A 20,692-nucleotide genomic window follows, 5' to 3' on the forward strand; every position below is an offset into this window, starting at 1 on the left:
CCTTACTAGGGAGATGGACTCTACTGCAATCTAAAGCCAAAAGTTGGCCGGAAGCAAAGGCAACCACCCTGGCCTGAGGGTCAGGGATCTGGATTCCAGTCGCAGCTCTGTGTGGCCTCAGGCAAGTCACTGCTCCTGTTGGTGAGACTGTTTTATCCCCCTTAGCCTGGGGTTGGGTTAGTAGGCGGGACGGCTCATTACCTGGAAGGGACTGAAGAACAGCCTCTGAGAGAATTGGGGGAAACACTAGGAAGGCCCCATTCTAGGAGACTGGCTAATAAGATGGCTGCTCAGAAAATGCTTGTGGAATGAATCAAGAGGTCTGCCTGACCCCCATGACAGGCCAGGGGCAGAGCTGTGTTCATCGAATGTTCATTAAATTCATAATAAAAATAATAGACACCATGAATTGAGCCCATGTGATGTCCTGGACCCTGGGCTTGTCACTTTACGTGCATGACTTCATCTGCTCGTCACCACACAGGCTCACGAGGGAGGCACTGTTGCAGCAGAAATAGAAATGAAGTTTTCCCTCTCCTGAGAACAAGGAAAATAAAAGGAACAGTGAACAGGCTAGAGAAGAAACATAACCTGGCCTGAAAGAGTGAGTCAATCCTAGTTTTATTTTAACTGTTACTAAACTGTAAAGTCTGTAGTTAGATTTGCCCTTCACAAAGCTAACCTGTCACCACTAATCCTGTGTAATTTACATTCTGCACCTGGTATTTGCTCCCCCTATAATCTCTAGTAGCAAATCACCCCTTGTAGCTATTTGCATTTCAGAAAGGAGGTCCCAGACCAATAACCCAGAGACTAACGGACCCAATTACCGGGCTGCTGGACCCAATTACAGGCTTGCCTGACTCCAGCAGTGGCTGTTTTGAAATAATGCAAGAAGAATGCGAGGCATTCACCATTTTGGTCCTTATCACTTACTTCGGACTGCGAACTCCCCTATAAGGATCCCTGTAATTCCCCAGGAAGGGGGGCACAGTTCTTGAGGTGCTAGCCGACTGTGTCCTCCCTTTGCCTGGCAAAGAAAATTAAAAAAGCCTCTCTATTTCTTACCTTCCAAATCTCTGTCTCCGTATTTTTATTCGGCATTGGTGTACAGGGAGCCAAGATTCTGGCAACAGCACTATTAATACCCCCATTTTACAGAGAGGAAAACTGAGGCTGTGTGCCTAAGTGCCTGTGGAGCAAGTGAATGAACAAGCATCACTTCTCCTCCCAAAGGCAGTGGGAATAGAAGGGCAGATTCTGGAGTCTAGGAAAAGTTGTCCTTATGTTCCATCTAGGAGGGAGCTACCATTCCCCTGCAGTGGGAATGGAGAGTACCACCTGCAAAGGGTGGGGACACTGGGCCATTCCCTATATCCAGACAGACCTCCAATCTGGGGTGGCTGCTTCCTAGGTTGGCTTCCTGCCACGGAGGCTGCACCCAAATCTTGTCTTTCATTGTAACTTTACTAGGAGCCACATCTGTCTCTCAGAAGTGGGTGCTTGTGAGTCCACTCCTAAGCCTGATTCCCTCTGTGGCCAGGACACAGTGCAGTGTCTGTGCCACAACAGAGAAGTAGATAGGACTCAGAGGGATAGAAAGTTCCTTCCTGCCACCTCCCCTAGACAATACACAGTGAACTCCACAGAAATCCAACAAATACAGTGGCCCTGGGCACTGGACAACTGGATCTCAGAGAACTCAAGGGGTCTGGAAAAGCATGGGGCCAGGGTTCCTCCCCACAGAAAGAAAAGGAGAGGGCCAGGCTTTGTGGGGCTTCTTGGGGGCCTCCCCACATCAGATAGGTGGGAACTTATAATGCAAACCAGGTTCTCTAGGCCTCAGGGGCCTAGAGGGGGAGGCTCTCCCTTCCCTAGGAATGGCCCACCCAGAAGAAGCCCCTCTGGGAATTTCCTCAGTGGGATCATGATAGGTGTAAAATTGATCACGGAAGGTAGCCTGGGGGCTGTGGCTTTTGACTTGGCCATGGTGGAGGGCCTGGATTTTGCATTTTGTCTAAATTGTGGTAAAATATACATGATAAATTTTACCATTTCTAAAATTACAATTCAGTAGTGCTAAGTGTATTCACATTGTTGTGGAACTAATCTCCCGAACTTTTTCATTTGCAAAACTGAAATTCTATACTCATTAAACAACACCACCAAACTGGGTGAATTTTGTGGTATGTGAATGATACCCCAAGAAAGATGATTTAAAAAATAATTTTCAACTCCCCACCCCCCATGTGACATTGTATCTATTCTGAGACACAGTTCAAAGGCTATTTCTTGCAGGAAGTCTTATGTGTGTCCTCCACACTTCAGTGCCCCAGTCCTCAAACTGAGCACCCCCTTTGTACAAAGCACCAACCCTCCATGGCCAACCTGGCCTGGAGACCCTCAGAGTTCAGGGCACTAGCCCCCAGGGAACCTGGGGTGGGGGGGCTGGTGCTGGCGTGATCCTGACTTAGGCTGGGAGGTGGGGGCCTGGACCGTGGTCCCAGCTTTGATGGTAGGCTATGTAACCCTGGGCAAAGCACTTCTCCTCTCTGGGCCTCGGGGTCCTCACCTGGTTGTAGAAGGCTTGGTGGGCCTGCCCTCCCCCAGCTTTTTCTGCAGGGGCGTGGGAGAGGCTTCATCTCCTGAGCCTGGGAGATGGGCAAGGAGGGGATTATGGGTTTCCAGCTGACAGATGAGGTCACCAAGAGCCAGATGGACAAGACCTGCTGAGCAAGGGGTTTCATCCTGGATCTCAGCCTGGCTAAACTATGGCCTTTGCTCTTTTTTTTTTTTTTTTTTTAACCATCTTTATTGGCGTATAATTGCTTTACAAATGGCCTTTGCTCTTTATTGCTCCAGTAGGTGAGCACCTCTTGGGCACCCAGTCTCCCTCTGAAGCAGCGAAGTTGGCTGGGTGGTTCCACTGGGGTACTGAGTGGTCAACAAGGCCTAAGGCAGAGTGAGGAAGACTCTAAAAAGGGCCCCAGCCCACTCCCTGACTTCATCGCCAGGTTTCATTGCCCACTCCTGTTGCTCACATGGACCAGTTGTTTATTTAGGCAAAACGGCTGGGTGGAAGCAGAAGCAAGAAGAACTACAATTCTGCAGCCTGTGGAAGGAAAACCACATTCACAGAAAGACAGACAAAATGAAAAAGCAGAGGACTTTGTACCAGATGAAGGAACAAGATAAAACCCCAGAAAAACAACTAAATGAAGTGGAGATAGGCAACCTTCCAGAAAAATAATTCAGAATAATAATAGTGAAGATGATCCAGGACCTCAGAAAAAGAATGGAGGCAAAGATCAAGAAGATGCAAGAAATGTTTAACAAAAACCGAGAAGAATTAAAGAACAAACACCTAGAAGAATTAAAGAACAAACACCTAGAAGAATTAAAGAACAAACAAACAGAGATGAACAATACAATAACTGAAATGAAAAATACACTAGAAGGAATCAATAGCAGAATAACTGAGGCAGAAAACCGGATAAGAGACCTGGAAGAAAGAATGGTGGAATTCACTGCCGTGGAACAGAATAAAGAAAAAAGAATGAAAAGAAATGAAGACAGCCTAAGAGACCTCTGGGACAACATTAAACGCAACAACATTCACATTATAGGGGTCCCAGAAGGAGAAGAGAGAGAGAAAGGACCCGAGATTATAGTTGAAAACTTCCCTAACATGGGAAAGGAAATAGCCACCCAAGTCCAGGAAGCGCAGAGAGTCCCAGGCAGGATAAACCCAAGGAGAAACACGCCAAGACACACAGTAATCAAATTGACAAAAATTAAAGACAAAGAAAAATTATTGAAAGCAGAAAGGGATAAACGACAAATAACATACAAGGGAACTCCCATAAGGTTAACAGCTGATTTCTCAGTGGAAACTCTACAAGCCAGAAGGGAGTGGCACGATATATTTAAAGTGATAAAAGGGAAGAACCTACAACTAAGATTACTCTAACCGGCAAGGATCTCATTCAGATTCGACGGAGAAATCAAAAGCTTGACAGACAAGCAAAAGCTAAGAGAATTCAGCACCACCAAACCAGCTCTACAACAAATGCTAAAGGAACTTCTCTAAGTGGGAAACACAAGAGAAGGAAAGGACCTACAAAAACAAACCCATAACAATTAAGAAAATGGTAATAGGAACATACATATCGATAAGTAGGCCTAAGGCAGAGTTCATTAAACGTGAATGGGTTAAATGCTCCAACCAAAAGACACAGGCTTGCTGAATGGATACAAAAACAAGACCCATCTATATGCTGTCTACAAGAGACCCACTTCAGACCTAGGGACACATACAGACTGAAAGTGAGGGGATGGAAAAAGATATTCCATGCAAATGGAAATCAAAAGAAAGCTGGAGTAGCAATACTCATATCAGATAAAATAGACTTTAAAATAAAGAATGTTACAAGAGACAAGGAAGGACACTACATAATGATCAAGGGATCAATCCAAGAAGAAGATATAACAATTAGAAATATATATGCACCCAACATAGGAGCACCTCAATACATAAGGCAACTGCTAACAGCTATAAAAGAGGAAATCGACAGTAGCACAATAATAGTGGGGGACTTTAACACCTCACTTACACCAATGGACAGATCATCCAGACAGAAAATTAATAAGGAAACACAAGCTTTAAATGAAACAATAGACTAGATAGATTTAATTGATATTTATAAGACATTCCATCCCAAAACAGCAGATAACACTTTCTTCTCAAGTGCACATGGAACATTCTCCAGGATGGATCACATCCTGGGTCACAGATCAAGCCTCAGTAAATTTAAGAAAATTGACATCATATCAAGCATCTTTTCTGACTACAATGCTATGAGATGAGAAATAAATTACAGGGAAAAAAATGTAAAAAACACAAACTCATGGAGGCTAAACAATACGTTACTAAATAACCAAGAGATCACTGAAGAAATCAAAGAGGAAATCAAAAAATACCTAGAGACAAATGACAACGAAAACACAATGATCCAAAACCTATGGGATGCAGCAAAAGCAGTTCTAAGAGGGACGTTCATAGCAATACAAGCCTACCTCAAGAAACAAGAAAAATCTCAAATAAACAATCTAACCTTACAGCTAAAGGAACTAGAGAAAGAAGAACAAATGAAACCCAAAGGTAGTAGAAGGAAAGAAATCATAAAGATCAGAGCAGAAATAAATGAAATAGAAACAAAGAAAACAGTAGCAAAGATCAATAAAACTAAAAGCTGGTTCTTTGAGAAGATAAACAAAATTGATAAACCTTTAGCCAGACTCATCAAGAAAAAGAGGGAGAGGGCTCAAACCAATAAAATTAGAAATGAAAAAGGAGAAGTTACAACGGACACCGCAGAAATACAAAGCATCCTAAGAGACTCCTACAAGCAACTCTATGCCAATAAAATGGACAACCTGGAAGAAATGGACAAATTCTTAGAAAGGTATAATCCTCCAAGACTGAACCAGGAAGAAATAGAAAATATGAACAGACCAGTCACAAGTAACGAAATTGAAACTGTGATTAAAAATCTTCCAACAAACAAAAGTCTAGGACCAGATGGCTTCACAGGTGAATTCTATCAAACAGTTAGAGACGAGCTAACACCCATCCTTCTCAAACTCTTCCATAAATTTGCAGAGGAAGGAACACTCCCAAACTCATTTTATGAGGCCACCATCACCCTGATACCAAAACCAGACAAAGATACTACAAAAAAAGAAAATTACAGACCAATATCACTGATGAATATAGATGCAAAAATCCTCAACAAAATACTTGCAAACAGAATCCAACAACACATTAAAAGGATCATACACCATGATCAAGTGGGATTTATCCCAGGGATGCAAGGATTCTTCAATATACCCAAATCAATCAATGTGATACACCATATTAACAAATTGAGGAATAAAAACCATATGATGATCTCAATAGATGCAGAAAAAGCTTTTGACAAAATTCAACACCCATTTATGATAAAAACTCTCCAGAAAGTGGCCATAGAGGGAACCTACCTCAACATAATAAAGGCCTTATACAAAAAACCCACAGCAAACATCATTCTCAATGGTGAAAAACTGAAAGCATTTCCTCTAAGATCAGGAACAAGACACTCTCTTGTTCCTCATCCTCAGAGGATGTCCACTCTTGCCACTATTATTCAACATAGTTTTGGAAGTCCTAGCCATGGCAGTCAGAGAAGAAAAAGAAATAAAAGGAATACAAGTTGGAAAGGAAGGAATAAAACTGTCACTGCAGATAACAAGATACTACACATAGAGAATCCTAAAGATGTCACCAGAAAACCACTAGAGCTAATCAATGAATTTGGTAAAGTTGCAGGATACAAAATTAATGGACAGGAATCTCTTGCATTGCTATACACTAACAACGAAAGATCAGAAAGAGAAATTAAGGAAACAATCCCATTCACCTTTGCAACAAAAAGAATAAATACCTAGGAATAAACCTACCTAAGAAGGTAAAAGACCTGTACTCAGAAAACTATAAGACACTGATGAAAGAAATCAAAGATGACACAAACAGATGGAGAGATATACCATGTTCTTGGATTGGAAGAATCAATATTGTGAAAATGACTAGACTACCCAAAGCAATCTACAGCTTCAGTGCAATCCCTGTCAAATTACCAGTGGCATTTTTTACAGAACTAGAACAAAAAATCTTAAAATTTGTATGGAAACACAAAAGACCCCAAATAGCCAAAGCAGTCTTGAGGGAAGAAAATGGAGATGGAGGAATCAGACTCCCTGACTTCAGACTATACTACAAAGCTACAGTAATCAAGACAATATGGTACTGGCACAAAAACAGAAATATATGGAACAGGATACAAAGCCCGGAGATAAACCCAAGCACCTGTGGTCAACTAATCTATGACTAAGGAGGCAATGATATACAATGGAGAAAAGAGAGTCTCTTCAATAAGTGGTGCTGGGAAAACTGGACTGCTACACGTAAAAGAATGAAATTAGAACACTCCCTAACACCATACACCAAAATAAACTCAAAATGGATTAGAGACCTAAATGTAAGACCAGACACTATGAAACTCTTAGAGGAAAACATAGGAAGAACACTCTTTGACAAAAATCATAGCAAGATCTTTTTTGACCCACCTCCTAGAGTAATGGAAATAAAAACAAAAGTAAACAAATGGGACCTAATGAAACTTAAAAGCTCTTGCAAAGCAAAGGAAACTACAAACAAGAGGAAAAGACAACCCTCAGAATGGGAGAAAATATTTGCAAATGAATCAACCGACAAAGGATTAATCTCCAAAATATATGAACACCTTACACAGCTCAATATTAAAAAAAAACCCAACCCAATCCAAAAATGGGCGGAAGACCTAAATAGACATTTCTCCAAAGAAGACTTACAGATGGCCCAGAAGCACATGAAAAGCTGCTCAACATCACTAATTATTAGAGAAATGCAAATCAAAACTACAGTGAGGTAACACCTCACACCAGTTAGAATGGGCATCATCAGAAAATCTACAAACAACAAGTGCTGGAGAGGGTGTGGAGAAAAGGGAACCCTCTTGCACTGTTGGTGGGAATGGAAATTGATACAGCCACTATGGAGAACAGTATGGAGGTTCCTTAAGAAACTAAAAATAGAATTGCCATATGACCCAGCAATCCCAGTACTGGGCATATACCCAGAGAAAACCATAATTCAAAAAGACACATGCACCCCAATGTTCATTGCAGCACTATTTACAACAGCTAGGTCATGGAAGCAACCTAAATGTCCATGGACAGACGAATGGATAAAGAAGTTGTGGTACATATATACAATGCAATATTACTCAGCCATAAAAAGGAACGAAACTGGGTCATTTGTAGAGACGTGGATGGATCTAGAGACTGTCATACAGAGTGAAGTAAGTCAGAAAGAGAAAAACAAATATTGTATATTAACGCATATATGTGGAACCTAGAAAAATGGTACAGAGGAACTGGTTTGCAGGGCAGAAATAGAGACACAGATGTAGAGAACAAACATATGGACACCAAGGGGGGAAGGTGGCGGGTGGGGGGTGTGTGGGTTGGGATTAACTGGGAGATTGGAATTGACATGTATACACTAATATGTATAAAATAGGTAACTAATAAGAACCTGCTGTATAAAAAACAAATAAAATAAAATTCAAAAAACAAAACAGGGCTTCCCTGGTGGCGCAGTGGTTGAGAATCTGCCTGCCAATGCAGGGGACACGGGTTCGAGCCCTGGTCTGGGAAGATCCCACATGCCGCGGAGCGACTAGGCCCGTGAGCCACAATTGCTGAGCCTGCGTGTCTGGAGCCTGTGCTCTGCAACAAGAGAGGCCGCGATTGTGAGAGGCCCGCGCACCGCGATGAAGAGTGGCCCCCACTTGCCGCAAGTAGAGAAAGCCCTCGCACAGAAACTAAGACCCAACACAGCCATAAATAAATAAACAAACAAAGAAACAAACAAACAAACAAAACAAAACAAAATTGCTGGGTGGAGATTTCACAGCGTAGTGTAGGGGATGGAGTCCAGGGGAATGAAAGGTGTTGGGGTCCAGAGTGCTAGGAAGGGGGCCCCGGCCTACAAGCTGCAAAATTTTGGCAGGAATGCCAAACTCTTGGAAGTCCACCTGTGCCTTGGATACCCTGCAGCAGGATTTTGAACAAGAGACCCCAGTAGCACATCTTAGGTCCCAGAGGGGCTGGGAGTTCCATCCAGGGAGGCTCGCTCGTCTGGGGTGGGGTGGCAGCACCAGGGAGCACCCCCTGCTCTGATGCTTTGCCACTCCTAGGCTGGCCCTTTAAACCCAGATCATGATGTCACCTTAGACAGCAAGGGACGGGAGGGGGACTGCAGGCCTGAGGAAGGACTGCATTTCCCTGCAGCCTTGGGTGCACCACACCCCTCCCAGCATGCACTGGCTCACTGCAGACTATTAACCAGTCCAGTGCCAGTTTCTACTGGGGTTTTGAAGCGTCCAGCCATTCTGGAGTGAGGGTGGGGTTCCCTTGGGGGTGGAATGCCTGGGGCACAGATGGAGCAGGCCAAATCTTTGGGCCTGACATAGGATTGGGCCTCTTTCCTGCCGGAGTCCTGGAATCGCCCCCAGCTTCCTGGTGCAGACTCCTGAGTCTTCCTCTCTCCCTATGCAGTCTCCCTTGCGGAAAGCAGGAACCCAGCGCCAGTTGGACCCCTTCCCGCTCAGCTTCAGTCTTGTCCCTGGGTGCCCGCAGGGATTACCCCTTTGGTCAGGCAGCCGCTTTAATTGGTGAGGGGACTACATCTCCCAGCTGCCCCGGGCGGGAACTTCCTGACGCAGCACCCCCCCCCCGCCCCCGCCCCCGGCCCCCGGCCCCCAAACCCGCGGGGATGTGCGGGCCGACTGGGGGAGGTGACTTGATGTCATCGTGAGCAGCTGGGCGGCGGGTGCCGGTGCGCACGGAGCCGGGGCTCCTGTGGTGCTGCGCGGGTCGGGTCCCACGACTTGAGGAGAGGTCTGCGCGCTGCCCCGGGCAGCCCAGAGCCTGTCGGGCGCCCGCGCCCCGACCCGGGGCTGAGTTGGGTGCACGCTCCGGCCCCCCCGGAGCCAGAGAGAGAACCCAGGAGCGCCGCCTCCCAGCGCCAGCGCCCTGAACCGGACCGCGGCTCGGGAGCCCTGAACAGCTGCTCCCCTCCCCACCGGCAGCCCCTGGAGGGTCGGCGACCAAAGTCTGGGCATCTGAGAAGTGAGTGGCCCCCCCTCGAGAGGCAGATGAGATCTGGGGGCGAGGAAGGAGAAACTGAGGTGGGGGAGGCTGCGAGTCGTGGGGGGGGCAGGGGGATGGGACCCTCATTCTTGGGGAAGTCCCTGGTGACCGGATTAGTGGAGCAGAAACGGGGGCCCCATTCTGTTAGGGGCCAGGGATGAGGAACGAGGTCCCCGTTCCAGGTAGGGGCTGGCTGGCGGGAGAGGCCCTGTTTCGAGAGGGGTTGTTTTGGAGTCTGGGGCCTTTCAGCCCGGGAGAAGGGAGGGCCCTGTCTCCTGTGGGAGAGGGCTGCGCCTCTCTTTAGGGTCTGGGCCAGGGTAGGAGGGAAAGAAGACTTGGGCGCTCCGCCTCAGCCCCACACGCTGTCCTGAAAGAACTGACAGGCTCTCTCTGTCTCTTTCTTGCTGACCTCTCTGCCCTGACTTCTTTTTTAAAAGAGCCAGGGTGGGAACCCTAACTGGACTCTTCCGACCCTCAGGAAGGACCTGAGACCTGAGCCATCCTCCTCTCTACCGTGCTTGCCCCCCAGGACTGGGCAGTTGCCAGAGGCCCTGGGGGGGGGGCCAGGACTGTGGCTGTGCGCCTCCCCGCCGCACAGGATGGGCCCAAGTTAGTCAGCCCAGCCTCACGCAGCGTCCTGCAGGCCCAGAGGGAAGCTCAGGGGCTCTGAAGGCTTGGCCCACCGCCTGACCGCCATGGAGACGAAGCTGCCCCCCGCGAGCACCCCCGGCAGCCCCTCGTCCCCAGGGCTGTCCCCGGTGCCCCCACCCGACAAGGTGGACGGCTTCTCCCGCCGTTCCCTCCGCAGGGCCCGGCCCCGGCGGTCCCACAGCTCCTCTCAGTTCCGCTATCAGAGCAACCAGCAGGAACTCATCCCACTGCCCCTGCTCAAAGGTGAGCCCGGCTCTTGGCTCCGGGGCTACCTGAGTCCTGGAGTGGGCAAGTGAGGTTTGGGGGTGGGGTGGTGGGAAGCAGCTGGCAGCTGCGGTCAGAGGGAGTCTGGACGGCCCCTTCCAGGCCAGGGACTCCACCACCTGACCGCCACCCCCCAGCCCTCTACCCTCTCTGCTGACGCATGGCCTGACTGGCCTGTCATCCTTGGAGGTGGGGCATCTGGAGGTGGCGCCACCCTGGGGGGCAGACCAGGGCCAAGGGTGGGGCCTACAGCTTGGGTTCCAGGAGGCCACTAGCAGCCCATCTGCTGCCGGGTTCCTGGGGCCGGTGCTTAGCATGCCTCCCTGCGGTCACCGTGAAGTCCCCCCAGCTCTGGGCTACAGGGCCCAACTGGCTGAGGCAGAGGGCACCCGAGAGGTCCTTGGTGCTGGCTCTTCTCCCCACTTCTGGCTCTTAGAACAGAGTGCCGCCTATGAGAGGGAGGCAGTGGCTGTTTGGGCACCTGTGGAAAGCCCAGGCAGCCAGGGTCTGTTACCACGCTTGAAAATCAGGCTATCCTGTTCTCTGAGCCTAGGTTAGGATGAAGAGATGAAGCTCCTTTACTTCACAAGAATGGAGGATGGGACAGAAGTTGTTTGCTTTCTGCAAGGAGTGGGAGATGGCACAAAGCATGGGGTCTGGGGGGCAGAGGAGCCTGCCTTAGGGATTAGGAGGGCCTGCCCCTGCCCAGAGCTGTGGCAGCTGGGGCCCAGGCTCAGCCCCCTCCTTCCTCCCCAGATGTGCCAGCCTCTGAGCTGCATGAGCTGCTGAGCCGGAAGCTGGCCCAGTGTGGGGTGATGTTTGACTTCTTGGACTGTGTGGCCGACCTGAAGGGGAAGGAGGTGAAGCGGGCGGCGCTCAATGAGCTGGTGGAGTGTGTGGGGAGCACTCGGGGGGTCCTCATTGAGCCTGTCTACCCAGACATCATCCGCATGGTGAGCACCTGGCACCTGGCCTCTGGGGGAGGGCTTGGTGCCCATGGGAACCCTAAGCCTGCCTGCGGAGCCCCCGTGTGGAGAATAAACCCACACTCTTTGGCTTGGCCTCAAGGCCCACATCTTCCTCCCCCGCAACCCCTGTCCCAGCCCCACTGCTGCCCAGCACCCAGCCAGTGTAGGTCACTCTGCCTCCTGGGCTTGTCCCACCCTGCGCTTTTGCTTATGCTCTCCTGAGGCCTGGTGTGCACTCCCACCACGTTCCTTATCGCCATGGCCTGGCTCAGGTGCTGCCTCTTCCATGAAGCCTCTCTCAATGCCCAAGCTAGAAATCTCCCTTTTGCTGCTTAGAATGTCCTTAGACCTTACCACTTTCCATCTCGTCTTCCCTGCTGGACTGCACCTGATAGAGGGCAGGGATGTATCTCATCCACCCCTGGGTCCCCAACCCTGGGCCCAGGTCTTCCATGGACTAGATGTTCAGGTAGTGATTGCCAAGGAGTGAATTGGTTGCTTGGGCAGGTGCTGAGGCCCGTTAAACTTTGGATGAGGGATGTCCTGGCTTCCGCCTTCAAGGGTTCTTCCGTAAAGAACCCTGGCTCTGTCCCCTCAGATCTCAGTGAATATCTTCCGGACGCTGCCGCCCAGTGAGAACCCTGAATTTGACCCTGAAGAGGATGAGCCCAACCTTGAGCCTTCATGGCCACATCTTCAGGTATGAGGGCTGGGGAAGACAGGGATCTGAGTTTCAGAAGAGATCCAAGGAGAGGGTAGAGGGTCTCCTTAGGCCCCGGACTGTTGGATGAGGGCGACAGGGCAGGATGAGGGGGAACGCTGCTCCTGAACTCACCTTTCCGTCTGTTCCCCTCCTCCAGCTGGTATATGAGTTTTTCCTGCGTTTCTTGGAGAGCCCAGACTTCCAGCCCTCCGTGGCCAAGAGATATGTGGATCAAAAGTTTGTCCTGATGGTGAAGTGGGGAGCCCAGGCTGGGTGGTGTCATGGGGCAGGGGCAGGCTCTCTGAGTGGCGTGGGGATAGGATGGAAGCAACCTGGCTTGGCCTCTTTCCTAACCCCTGATCCTGTGTCCCACAGCTCCTGGAGCTATTTGATAGCGAGGACCCTCGGGAGCGTGAGTACCTCAAGACCATCTTGCACAGGGTCTATGGCAAGTTCCTGGGGCTCCGGGCCTACATCCGCAAACAGTGCAGCCATATCTTCCTCCGGTGGGTGCCTGCGGCCTGCCCCGCTGAGACCTGGGGAGGGAGGGAGAGAGCTATGGGGAGAAGACAGAGGCAAAAGCTTCTGGGCTGGGGGGCCCAGTTTTTTCTTGGCAACATATTGTATAATTTTTGCTTATACAAATCCTGTGAGATCAGTAGAGAAAGGGTATTTATTTCCATTTTACAGATGAGGAAATTGAGGCTGAGAGATGAAGTGGTTTGCAGGGACTAGGTCAGTTCAGGGGGCCTAGGATCTAAATCTTTTGATCCTTGTCATACCAGGTCTTAAGGACCCAAAGAAAGAGATTCTTTCTGCAAATATGTATTGAGCACCAATGCCCACTGGGCATCAGGGACCCACATTGCCTTGTAGTTGAGACTGGCTCTTGAGCTAGATGGCCTCTATTTGAGTTTGGTTCAGATATTTGGGTGAACTTGGGCAAATTATTTAAGCTCTCTCCTAGTTTCCTCATCTCTAGAATGGGAATGATAACTATACTACGCAGAGATAATCATCAAGATGAAATGAGGCAGTGCCTTCAAAACACTCAGTATAGCTCCTGGACCAAGGCCGGAACTCTGAAACATTAGCTTTTATCGTTATTAGCTACAAAATAGGTGAGGCATGATCCCTCTCCTCCAGGAGCTCAGTGTATTAGATCCCTTGCTTATTAACTTTGGGGCAAGTTTCATTGAACTGCTGAGCCTTGATTTCTTCATCTGTATAATGGATCTAATAAGGTCTACCTCCTGGGATAATTTTGAGAAGTACGTAGCACAGAATAGACACTGTAAGTGTTTGTCATTCTTCTGGTTGATTGGCATGAAGAGCGAAGGACTCAGGCTAGGTGCCTGTGGACTGGATGGGGACCAGGTAATGAGGGTTAGGGTCTCGGGGAGGAAGAGACGAGTTGGAATGCTTCATAGAAGAGAGGTTTGAATACCAGAGGGGAAAGGGTGGGTGGGATGAACTGGGAGATTGGGATTGACATATATACACTATTGATACTATGTATAAAATGGATAGCTAATGAGAACCTACTGTATAGCACAGGGAACTCTACTCAGTGCTCTGTGGTGACCTAAATGGGACGGAAATCCAAAAAAGAGGGGATATATGTATATGTATAGCTGATTCACTTTGCTGTACAGCAGAAACTAACACAACATTGTAAAGCAACCATACTCCAATAAAAATTAAAAAAAAAAAAAAAGAAGAAGAAGAAAGGTTTGAGCTGGGACCCAGAGTGGCACTGGTGGCTGGGCTGAGAAGGGTAATAAAGAGGTGGGTGTGGATCTCAGTGGGGCCCGGTTTGGGGTTTTGGGAAGGGAGCACAGCCTCTGGGTGGGGAGAGAGTTGGATTGATGTGCAGGCTGGGGGTGGGCAGGCAGGATGACAGAGAGGCGGGCTGGGCCTGCTCCAACTGCCTTGAGCCCTTCTGCATCCTTCTCTTCCTCTCAAAGGTTCATCTATGAACTCGAGCACTTCAATGGCGTGGCTGAGCTGCTGGAGATCTTAGGAAGGTGACTCTCTCTGGGCATCAGCTGGAGCATCAGGATTCTGGGAGGAGGGACTGAGGCCCAGTCATCCCAACCCTCCTCATCTCTCCTGCCCCCTCCTCAGCATCATCAACGGCTTTGCGCTGCCCCTGAAGACCGAGCACAAGCAGTTTCTGGTTCGAGTCCTGATTCCCCTGCACTCTGTCAAGTCGCTGTCTGTCTTTCACGCCCAGGTAAGGCCCAGGCCTGGTCCTGCCACGGCAGAGAGGTCCTGACAGAGTCAGGGCAGCCACCCGGGCCTGCAGAGCCAGCCTGACACTCTGATTTCAGCCACACTAAAGCGTGAACTCATGGGATCCTCTCTCACCTTTTTCTTGACTAATTCTGTTCCGTCTGCCTTAGAGAATCCCCATGACCGTTTAAGGCCGATCTCAGACATTGGCCTCTGAAGACTTCCCAGCCCCCTCCCGCTCGACCTGCCTGGGCAGGATTGAGCTCTCCTCCTTCTGTATTCCCATAGATCATGATACAGACTCCGGTTAAGGAAACTTTTGTAAAATTTGTAAGGACTAGTTTGCTGAATGTTTCCCCTGTGAGGTCGTTATTGTGTCCCCGCACACCAAGCATGGTGCCTGGTGTATCCTAGGCGGTCAGTAAATGATTGGTGAATAAGAGAATAGACACAGGAAATGAGCAAATGTCTAGCGTCCTGTCCTGGTCTCCTCCTGACCCCTGTCCTCTTTCTCTCTGCCTACTCCTCCCCCGCCGCGCCCCGCTGCAGCTGGCATACTGTGTGGTACAGTTCCTGGAGAAGGATGCCACTTTGACAGAGCATGTGAGTACCTCTGGGGGGAAGGGCAAGCCCCCACCCCTGCAGGTCTGACTCTTTTCTGCGTCAACTCCCACAGGTGATCCGGGGGCTGCTCAAATACTGGCCAAAAACCTGTACCCAGAAGGAGGTATGAAGAAGGGCTTTGACGTCCACCACAGGGAGGTTGGGAGGGCTCAGCTTCCAGAGGGCAGTCAGGTGTGTGTCAGGGGAGATGGGAACGGCTGCTCCCTGTGTCCCCACCCCCACCCCAGGTGATGTTTCTGGGGGAGATGGAAGAGATTCTGGATGTCATTGAGCCCTCCCAGTTCGTGAAGATCCAGGAGCCCCTCTTCAAGCAGGTGGCTCGCTGTGTGTCCAGCCCCCATTTCCAGGTATGGGGCTGGAATGGGTGGGGGTGAGAGCCAGGGTATGGACTGGTAAGGTTGGCAAGTTGACCTAACACAGATTCCTCTGCCCTCAGTTTCTCCTCTGGACCTTCCTGGGTCTAATAATGGGGAGATGCTGGACTTAGGATCAGGAGACCTAGGGTCAAGCCTCAGATCCACCTCCCACTGGCTGAGGAGCCTTGAGCAAATCACTTCACCACTCTGAGTCAGATTAGGCTTCCTTATCTGTAGAATGGGCCAACAGGTGGTGATGAGAACTGAAGAGATGGTAGCATAAACACATTTTGTAAACTGAAATGGATGTTTAGCAAACGTCCATGAATGGGATGGATGGTTGTCATCACTTTTCCGCTTCCTTAGTGGCCTTAGATTTCATTAGCCCCACTTCAGAGCCCAGCAAGGCTTCTCCACACCATCCAGGCTGGCTGTAACCGGTGTTCTCCTACACGTGTGTGCAGACTTTCTCTCATTTTTATGAGCCATACCTGGTGGTTGTCAGTTTTTCCTCACAGTGACTCTGGCACTTCAGTTTACTGAATACCTCATTTGATTCTTACAACAGCCATATGGAGGTAGCTATTATTAGCCCCACTTTACAGATTTGAAAACAGAGGCTGAGGGGTTAAATACCCTGTCCAAAGTCACGTGGCCAGTGTGTAGTGGAGCCAGGATTCACCTCTGAGCGTTGGACTCCTAATCCAGTGTTCTTTTCACCTCACCATGTTGCTTCCTCCCGTGGGTCAGATGAGCCCTGAAGACGGGGTGTGTGGAGGGCAGCGTGCCCTGGGTTTTGGGTTGGGGATGGATACCAGGCCTTGCATGTGCAGGGAAGCCACTGCCAGGCGCTTACTCTGCCATCTCGCTGCCCCAGGTTGCAGAGCGGGCTCTGTATTTCTGGAACAATGAGTATATCCTGAGCCTCATTGAGGACAACTGCCATACGGTGCTGCCTGCTGTGTTTGGGACCCTCTACCAAGTCTCCAAGGAGCACTGGAATCAGTGAGTGCCCAGGCCTTGACCTAACCCACAGAACCTGGGGCAGGGCCAGCCGGTCCAGAACTGGGGTTACTGCTAGCTGGAGAGGATCAGGGAAGGCATCCGAAGATGGCAGAGGGGTGGTGAAAGGGGCAGGCAGAGGGCAGTGCTTGTGGTGTTCAGGGCTGCATGCTGTATTTGGGACACAGGGACAGGCAGAATGCCAGAGAGGGAGGTGGGACCCAACTGAAATTGCTCTCATCTCTCACCCCCTCCCTTGACCCTGCCAAGAACCATTGTGTCTCTGATCTACAATGTGCTCAAGACCTTCATGGAGATGAATGGGAAGCTGTTTGATGAGCTCACAGCCTCCTACAAGCTGGAAAAGCAGCAGTGAGTGCTGGGAGGCTGGACATGGAGGGAGAGGGGAGAAAAGCAGAAAAGAACCAGTTCCTAATGGTTGGAGGGAACCGAAGAGGACAACCCACATCCCATCTGATCAGATGTTTAAAGTCTCTCCCTATGTTTTTGCCAAGTGCTGGGGCATCCAAGCCCAGTTATCCCCTGCATCCTCCAATTATCCTCCCAAGTACTTCTTCCAGGTATGGAGCATCCTATACTTCAGCTGGGGCCTCTCAGGGCCAGGCTGATCCATTTACTCCATGAGCACAGGCTGGGACCAGTCTCTCCTTAGTGCCTTCTCCCCTAAGTGGAGTCTCTTTGCAGGTGGGGTGGTGGTGAGGGAGGCTGGATTGCAGGTGGGGCCCCAGGTAAGGGAACTGCCTCACCCTCTCTCCCCAGGGAACAGCAGAAGGCCCAGGAACGTCAGGAGCTGTGGCAAGGCCTGGAGGAGCTACGGCTACGCCGGCTACAGGGGACCCAGGGGGCCAAAGAGGCCCCGCTCCAGCGGCTTACACCCCAGGTGGCCACCGGTGGAGGTCAGAGCTAAAGATCCCCAGAAGGGGAGGAGCTAAACCCAGAGCTGTCAGTCCCTCCATCCTCCCTCCTGCCCAGGGGTCCAGAGAGATACACACCTACTCCTGGCCTTGCCAGAGGGGGCTCGGAGGGCTTCCTGCCTGGCCCAGCGTGGGCAGTTTCCACTGGGGGGAGAGGAAGAGAGATGGGGGTCCTGGCAACAGAACTCTCAGGCCCTCCTGGCAGGACTTGACCAGGGCAAGCTTGACCAGGAAGCTGCCATCGGGGATCTGCCTCTGCCCCACAAAGCTGGGCTACAGACTGCAGGCAGGTTTCCACCCCCTGCTCCCAGCCTAGGGCAAGGGGACTCGGCCCCTCACCTGCCCCACCTTGTGCCAGCGGGACGTCCTTCCTCACCCCACCATGGGATCCATGGTCTATTTATTCTCCCCCAGCTCACCTGCAACACAGACATTATCCTGGGCCTGGGGCACCCTCCTTCCTTCCCTCCCCTCCCTTGCCCTGTACATCCTTGTCCCCTTTTTATTTATTGGGCAGGGGGAGGGGTGAGGGCACAGGCAGAAGATTCCCTGTGTCCTGGGGCAAGGGGGTGTGGTCACAGTAACCATGGTCTGTTCCCCTTTCCCTGGCTGGGGGTAGATTTAATAAAGAGAGAAACTCATGATCTGCTTGCTTTATTTAGGACAAAGAGGGAGATGAAATGATGAAGGACTGGTTAGGAAGCCAGGCAGAGGTGGGGAAGAGGCAGAAACGCCCCTCTTCTCACAGGGTTGGAGCTGTTGTCCTTGCTGAGGTTCAGGATATGTAGGATATATTCCAACATTAAACCCTCTGACCAAGGGGAGGGTGGCGGGAGAAGGATGGGCTAGTAGCGCGAGAGGCGACACATGTCACACTGGCAGGCCCTGGCCGTGAAGATCTCCAGCTCCTCCCTCCGGTCCCCCCCACAATGCAGCTGCACCTTCACCTGTGGGAGAGGTGGGTGTCTGTTCCAGTCCCCTTCCTCAGGCCATCTCAGATCCCCGTCTCCTCCGTCTCCCCTACCCGCAACGAGCACCACCGAGCTGGGCCCCCTCACCTTCCTCAGGCTGCTGATGGTGCAGCACTGAGAGACGGAGGTGATGTTATGTCGATAGCCACTGGCCACCAGCACCGAGTAACGGGAAGGGAAGGCGCTGGACTCGCAGTGGCCCACGCAGGCCTGTGCCACGTGGGAGCCCTGGCAGGTGCCTTGGCGGTCACTTCGCACCGTCACATTGAAGGCTAGAAGAAGACAGGCGAGCGGTAGATGGTGCCTTGGCGGAGGCTCGCCCAGCTCCTGTTGCCTGAGCCTCACTGGGTCCCTCGAGGGTGCTGCCTGCCCCTCTGTCCAGTCCATCAGCTCTTTGCTCCCACCCAGCGCTCTGCTCCCAGGGTTACTTACGGTGCAAGTAGCAGCCTGGGATGGCTGCCTGTTGACCCTGGCCTTCAGTGACCGCCAGGACCAGCAGGCAGAGGAGCAGGGTTTGGGGGGACGCCATGGGCATCTGAAACACAGTGGGTAGATAGATGTCTCTAGATGGGTGTGCAGGTGGGTGGGGGTGTTCTTTCAATACTGCATGCCTCCAGGTGAATGAGGCAGGGCTAAGTTGGTCTGTCTGACTGGGGTGAGGCCTGCCTGTGAGGGGCTGTCTTTTCCTTGTACCTGCCTTTGGGTGCGTGTGCATGTGGATGTGCGTGTCTGCCCGTGTCTCTCTGGATGCGTGTGAGTGTGCGCAGCTGTCCCAGTGTGACTTGTGTGTCAGCCCACTGCCGTGATTCTCCCCCAGAACTTCCTCCACCATCTGGACCACAAACCTCTGTCTCCCTCCATCTGCCCCATCTATCTGCCCGCAGGACCCTTATCTGCAGTCCCCAGGCCCTCCCAGGGCTCTTCCTGCCTCAGTGAGCTCACCACTTCCAAGACCCAGGAGCTGAGTGGCTTGTTGAGTGGCTCCTCTGGCCTCCTGCTGGTCTCCAGGCGGTGCTGGCTCTGCGGGTTTTTATTTGCCATCATTCTGGAGCCACGCCTTCTTGGAGATCGGCTTTCAGGCCTGCCTTCTCTGCCTGAAGCCTCACAGCAAAACCACCTGGGAGATCCTGCTCTTCTCTGAGGTGTGGTCCTCTAGGGCGGTTTCTGCTTCCCCTATGTCCAAAAGCTGCTGGTGGCCCAGGGCTGGGAAGTGAGGTGTAGAGAAAAGCCCAGGAGCTGGTGGAGTAGGCAGCGTGTGTGCAGTTGGGGAGAGAGGGCTCTCACTGGGCTGAGTTGTGGCCACCTGGGTTCTCTTCTTTGCTATGTGACCTTGGGCAGGACACTTCTGTTTAGGGCCTTGCCAGCCCATCCTTAAAACTATTAAACTCAGGCCTGCCTGTCTCTTTTACCCATTGCAAAGGAAAGGGTGGAGAGGAGATTCTTATGGACAACGGAAATGCTATCAGTGGCGGGTGTCCTGAGAGATGCTTGGTGGCAGAGCCAGGGAGAGTCAGGGGGCTGGTTCTAAGTCTGTTTCAGAGCTTCACTTTCACTGTCAAGTGGATGACTTCTCATTCTGGGGGTCAGCTACAGAGTGGGGCTTCCCCTAGTTTCTGGACTAACAGGGACCTGACTCCTGGAAGTGCCTGACGCTATCAACCCCTGCAAATCGATCATTTAGTCCAGCCCTGGCTCTGGTTTTACAGGTGAGGCAACTAAGGCTCAAGAGAAGGAAAGTTACTAAAGGTCACACAGCTAGTTCATGTCAGGGCTGTTTTGGAACCCAGATCTCCTGCTATTCATGCTTGGTGCTAAATTAAATTGGGGCAAGAATGTGGCAAGTTAGAAAAAGACCTCTAGTCAGCAGGAGCCACAGGGGCCGGGGCAGGGTAGCGACCAGAAGGAAGCCTGTGGTGGTTCTGTCCCCACACACCCCAGGGCTACTGGCTCAATGACCTGCTCCGAGAGGCAGAGCCATCCACAGACTGCCAGAGCTGGAAGGCACTGAGAGCTCATCAGATCCCACCCTTTCATTTTCCAGATGAGAAAAACAAGAACCAGAAAGGAAAGTGACTTTGCCAAGCCTTCATTATAAGCTTGTAAGTCAGAATGGCGCTCAGATCTCCAGATTCTGGAGCTGTGCCTTTGAAGAGCTCTGTAAAGCGGGCTGCGTTGGGGACAGCAGGGCAAC

The 20,692-nt window shown here is 50.9% G+C and overlaps 2 protein-coding genes across 7 annotated transcripts; one reads left to right on the forward strand and one right to left on the reverse strand.

Annotated features, from left to right (window-relative positions):
• The first annotated feature begins 9,066 nt into the window (after positions 1-9,066).
• Positions 9,067-18,164, forward strand: PPP2R5B (protein phosphatase 2 regulatory subunit B'beta). Of its 5 annotated transcripts, none has more exons than XM_061201989.1 (15): positions 9,067-9,771; positions 10,230-10,686; positions 11,464-11,660; positions 12,274-12,375; positions 12,536-12,628; positions 12,754-12,884; positions 14,346-14,405; positions 14,506-14,614; positions 15,163-15,216; positions 15,290-15,340; positions 15,465-15,584; positions 16,471-16,598; positions 16,866-16,967; positions 17,111-17,176; positions 17,376-18,164. In XM_061201989.1, the coding sequence occupies exons 2-15, from the start codon at positions 10,488-10,490 to the stop codon at positions 17,521-17,523; spliced, it is 1,560 nt and encodes a 519-aa protein (XP_061057972.1). In that variant the 5' UTR covers positions 9,067-9,771; positions 10,230-10,487; the 3' UTR covers positions 17,524-18,164. The 5 variants fall into 5 exon arrangements, with proteins under 5 accessions (XP_061057972.1, XP_061057973.1, XP_061057976.1 ...); XM_061201990.1 differs by having other exon boundaries at positions 10,271-10,686; XM_061201994.1 differs by lacking the exon at positions 9,067-9,771 and adding an exon at positions 9,785-9,830 and having other exon boundaries at positions 10,601-10,686.
• A 211-nt stretch (positions 18,165-18,375) lies between these two features.
• Positions 18,376-19,507, reverse strand: GPHA2 (glycoprotein hormone subunit alpha 2). Of its 2 annotated transcripts, XM_061203605.1 has the most exons (4): positions 19,444-19,482; positions 18,934-19,036; positions 18,589-18,773; positions 18,376-18,477 (listed from the first exon to the last, which is right to left on the reverse strand). In XM_061203605.1, exons 2-4 carry the CDS (start codon positions 19,034-19,036, stop codon positions 18,376-18,378), a joined length of 390 nt encoding a protein of 129 aa, XP_061059588.1. In that variant the 5' UTR covers positions 19,444-19,482. The 2 variants fall into 2 exon arrangements, with proteins under 2 accessions (XP_061059588.1, XP_061059587.1); XM_061203604.1 differs by having other exon boundaries at positions 18,376-18,773; positions 19,444-19,507.
• Positions 19,508-20,692: the final 1,185 nt, after the last annotated feature.

The sequence above is a fragment of the Eubalaena glacialis genome, chromosome 10, assembly GCF_028564815.1.
Source record: "Eubalaena glacialis isolate mEubGla1 chromosome 10, mEubGla1.1.hap2.+ XY, whole genome shotgun sequence".
Classification (NCBI taxonomy): Eukaryota; Metazoa; Chordata; class Mammalia; order Artiodactyla; family Balaenidae; genus Eubalaena; species Eubalaena glacialis.

What these genes read in the sequence shown, in the direction of transcription:
- PPP2R5B (XM_061201989.1), top strand. Translation starts at nt 10,488, where the DNA reads ATGGAGACGAAGCTGCCCCCCGCGAGCACCCCCGGCAGCCCCTCGTCC. An exon ending in ATCAAAAGTTTGTCCTGATG is followed by an intron (nt 12,629 to 12,753) that starts GTGAAGTGGGGA and finishes TGTGTCCCACAG; the next exon opens with CTCCTGGAGCTATTTGATAG. An exon ending in ATGCCACTTTGACAGAGCAT is followed by an intron (nt 15,217 to 15,289) that starts GTGAGTACCTCT and finishes CAACTCCCACAG; the next exon opens with GTGATCCGGGGGCTGCTCAA.
- GPHA2 (XM_061203604.1), bottom strand. Translation starts at nt 19,036, where the DNA reads ATGCCCATGGCGTCCCCCCAAACCCTGCTCCTCTGCCTGCTGGTCCTG. An exon ending in CCCAGGCTGCTACTTGCACC is followed by an intron (nt 18,774 to 18,933) that starts GTAAGTAACCCT and finishes GTCTTCTTCTAG; the next exon opens with CCTTCAATGTGACGGTGCGA.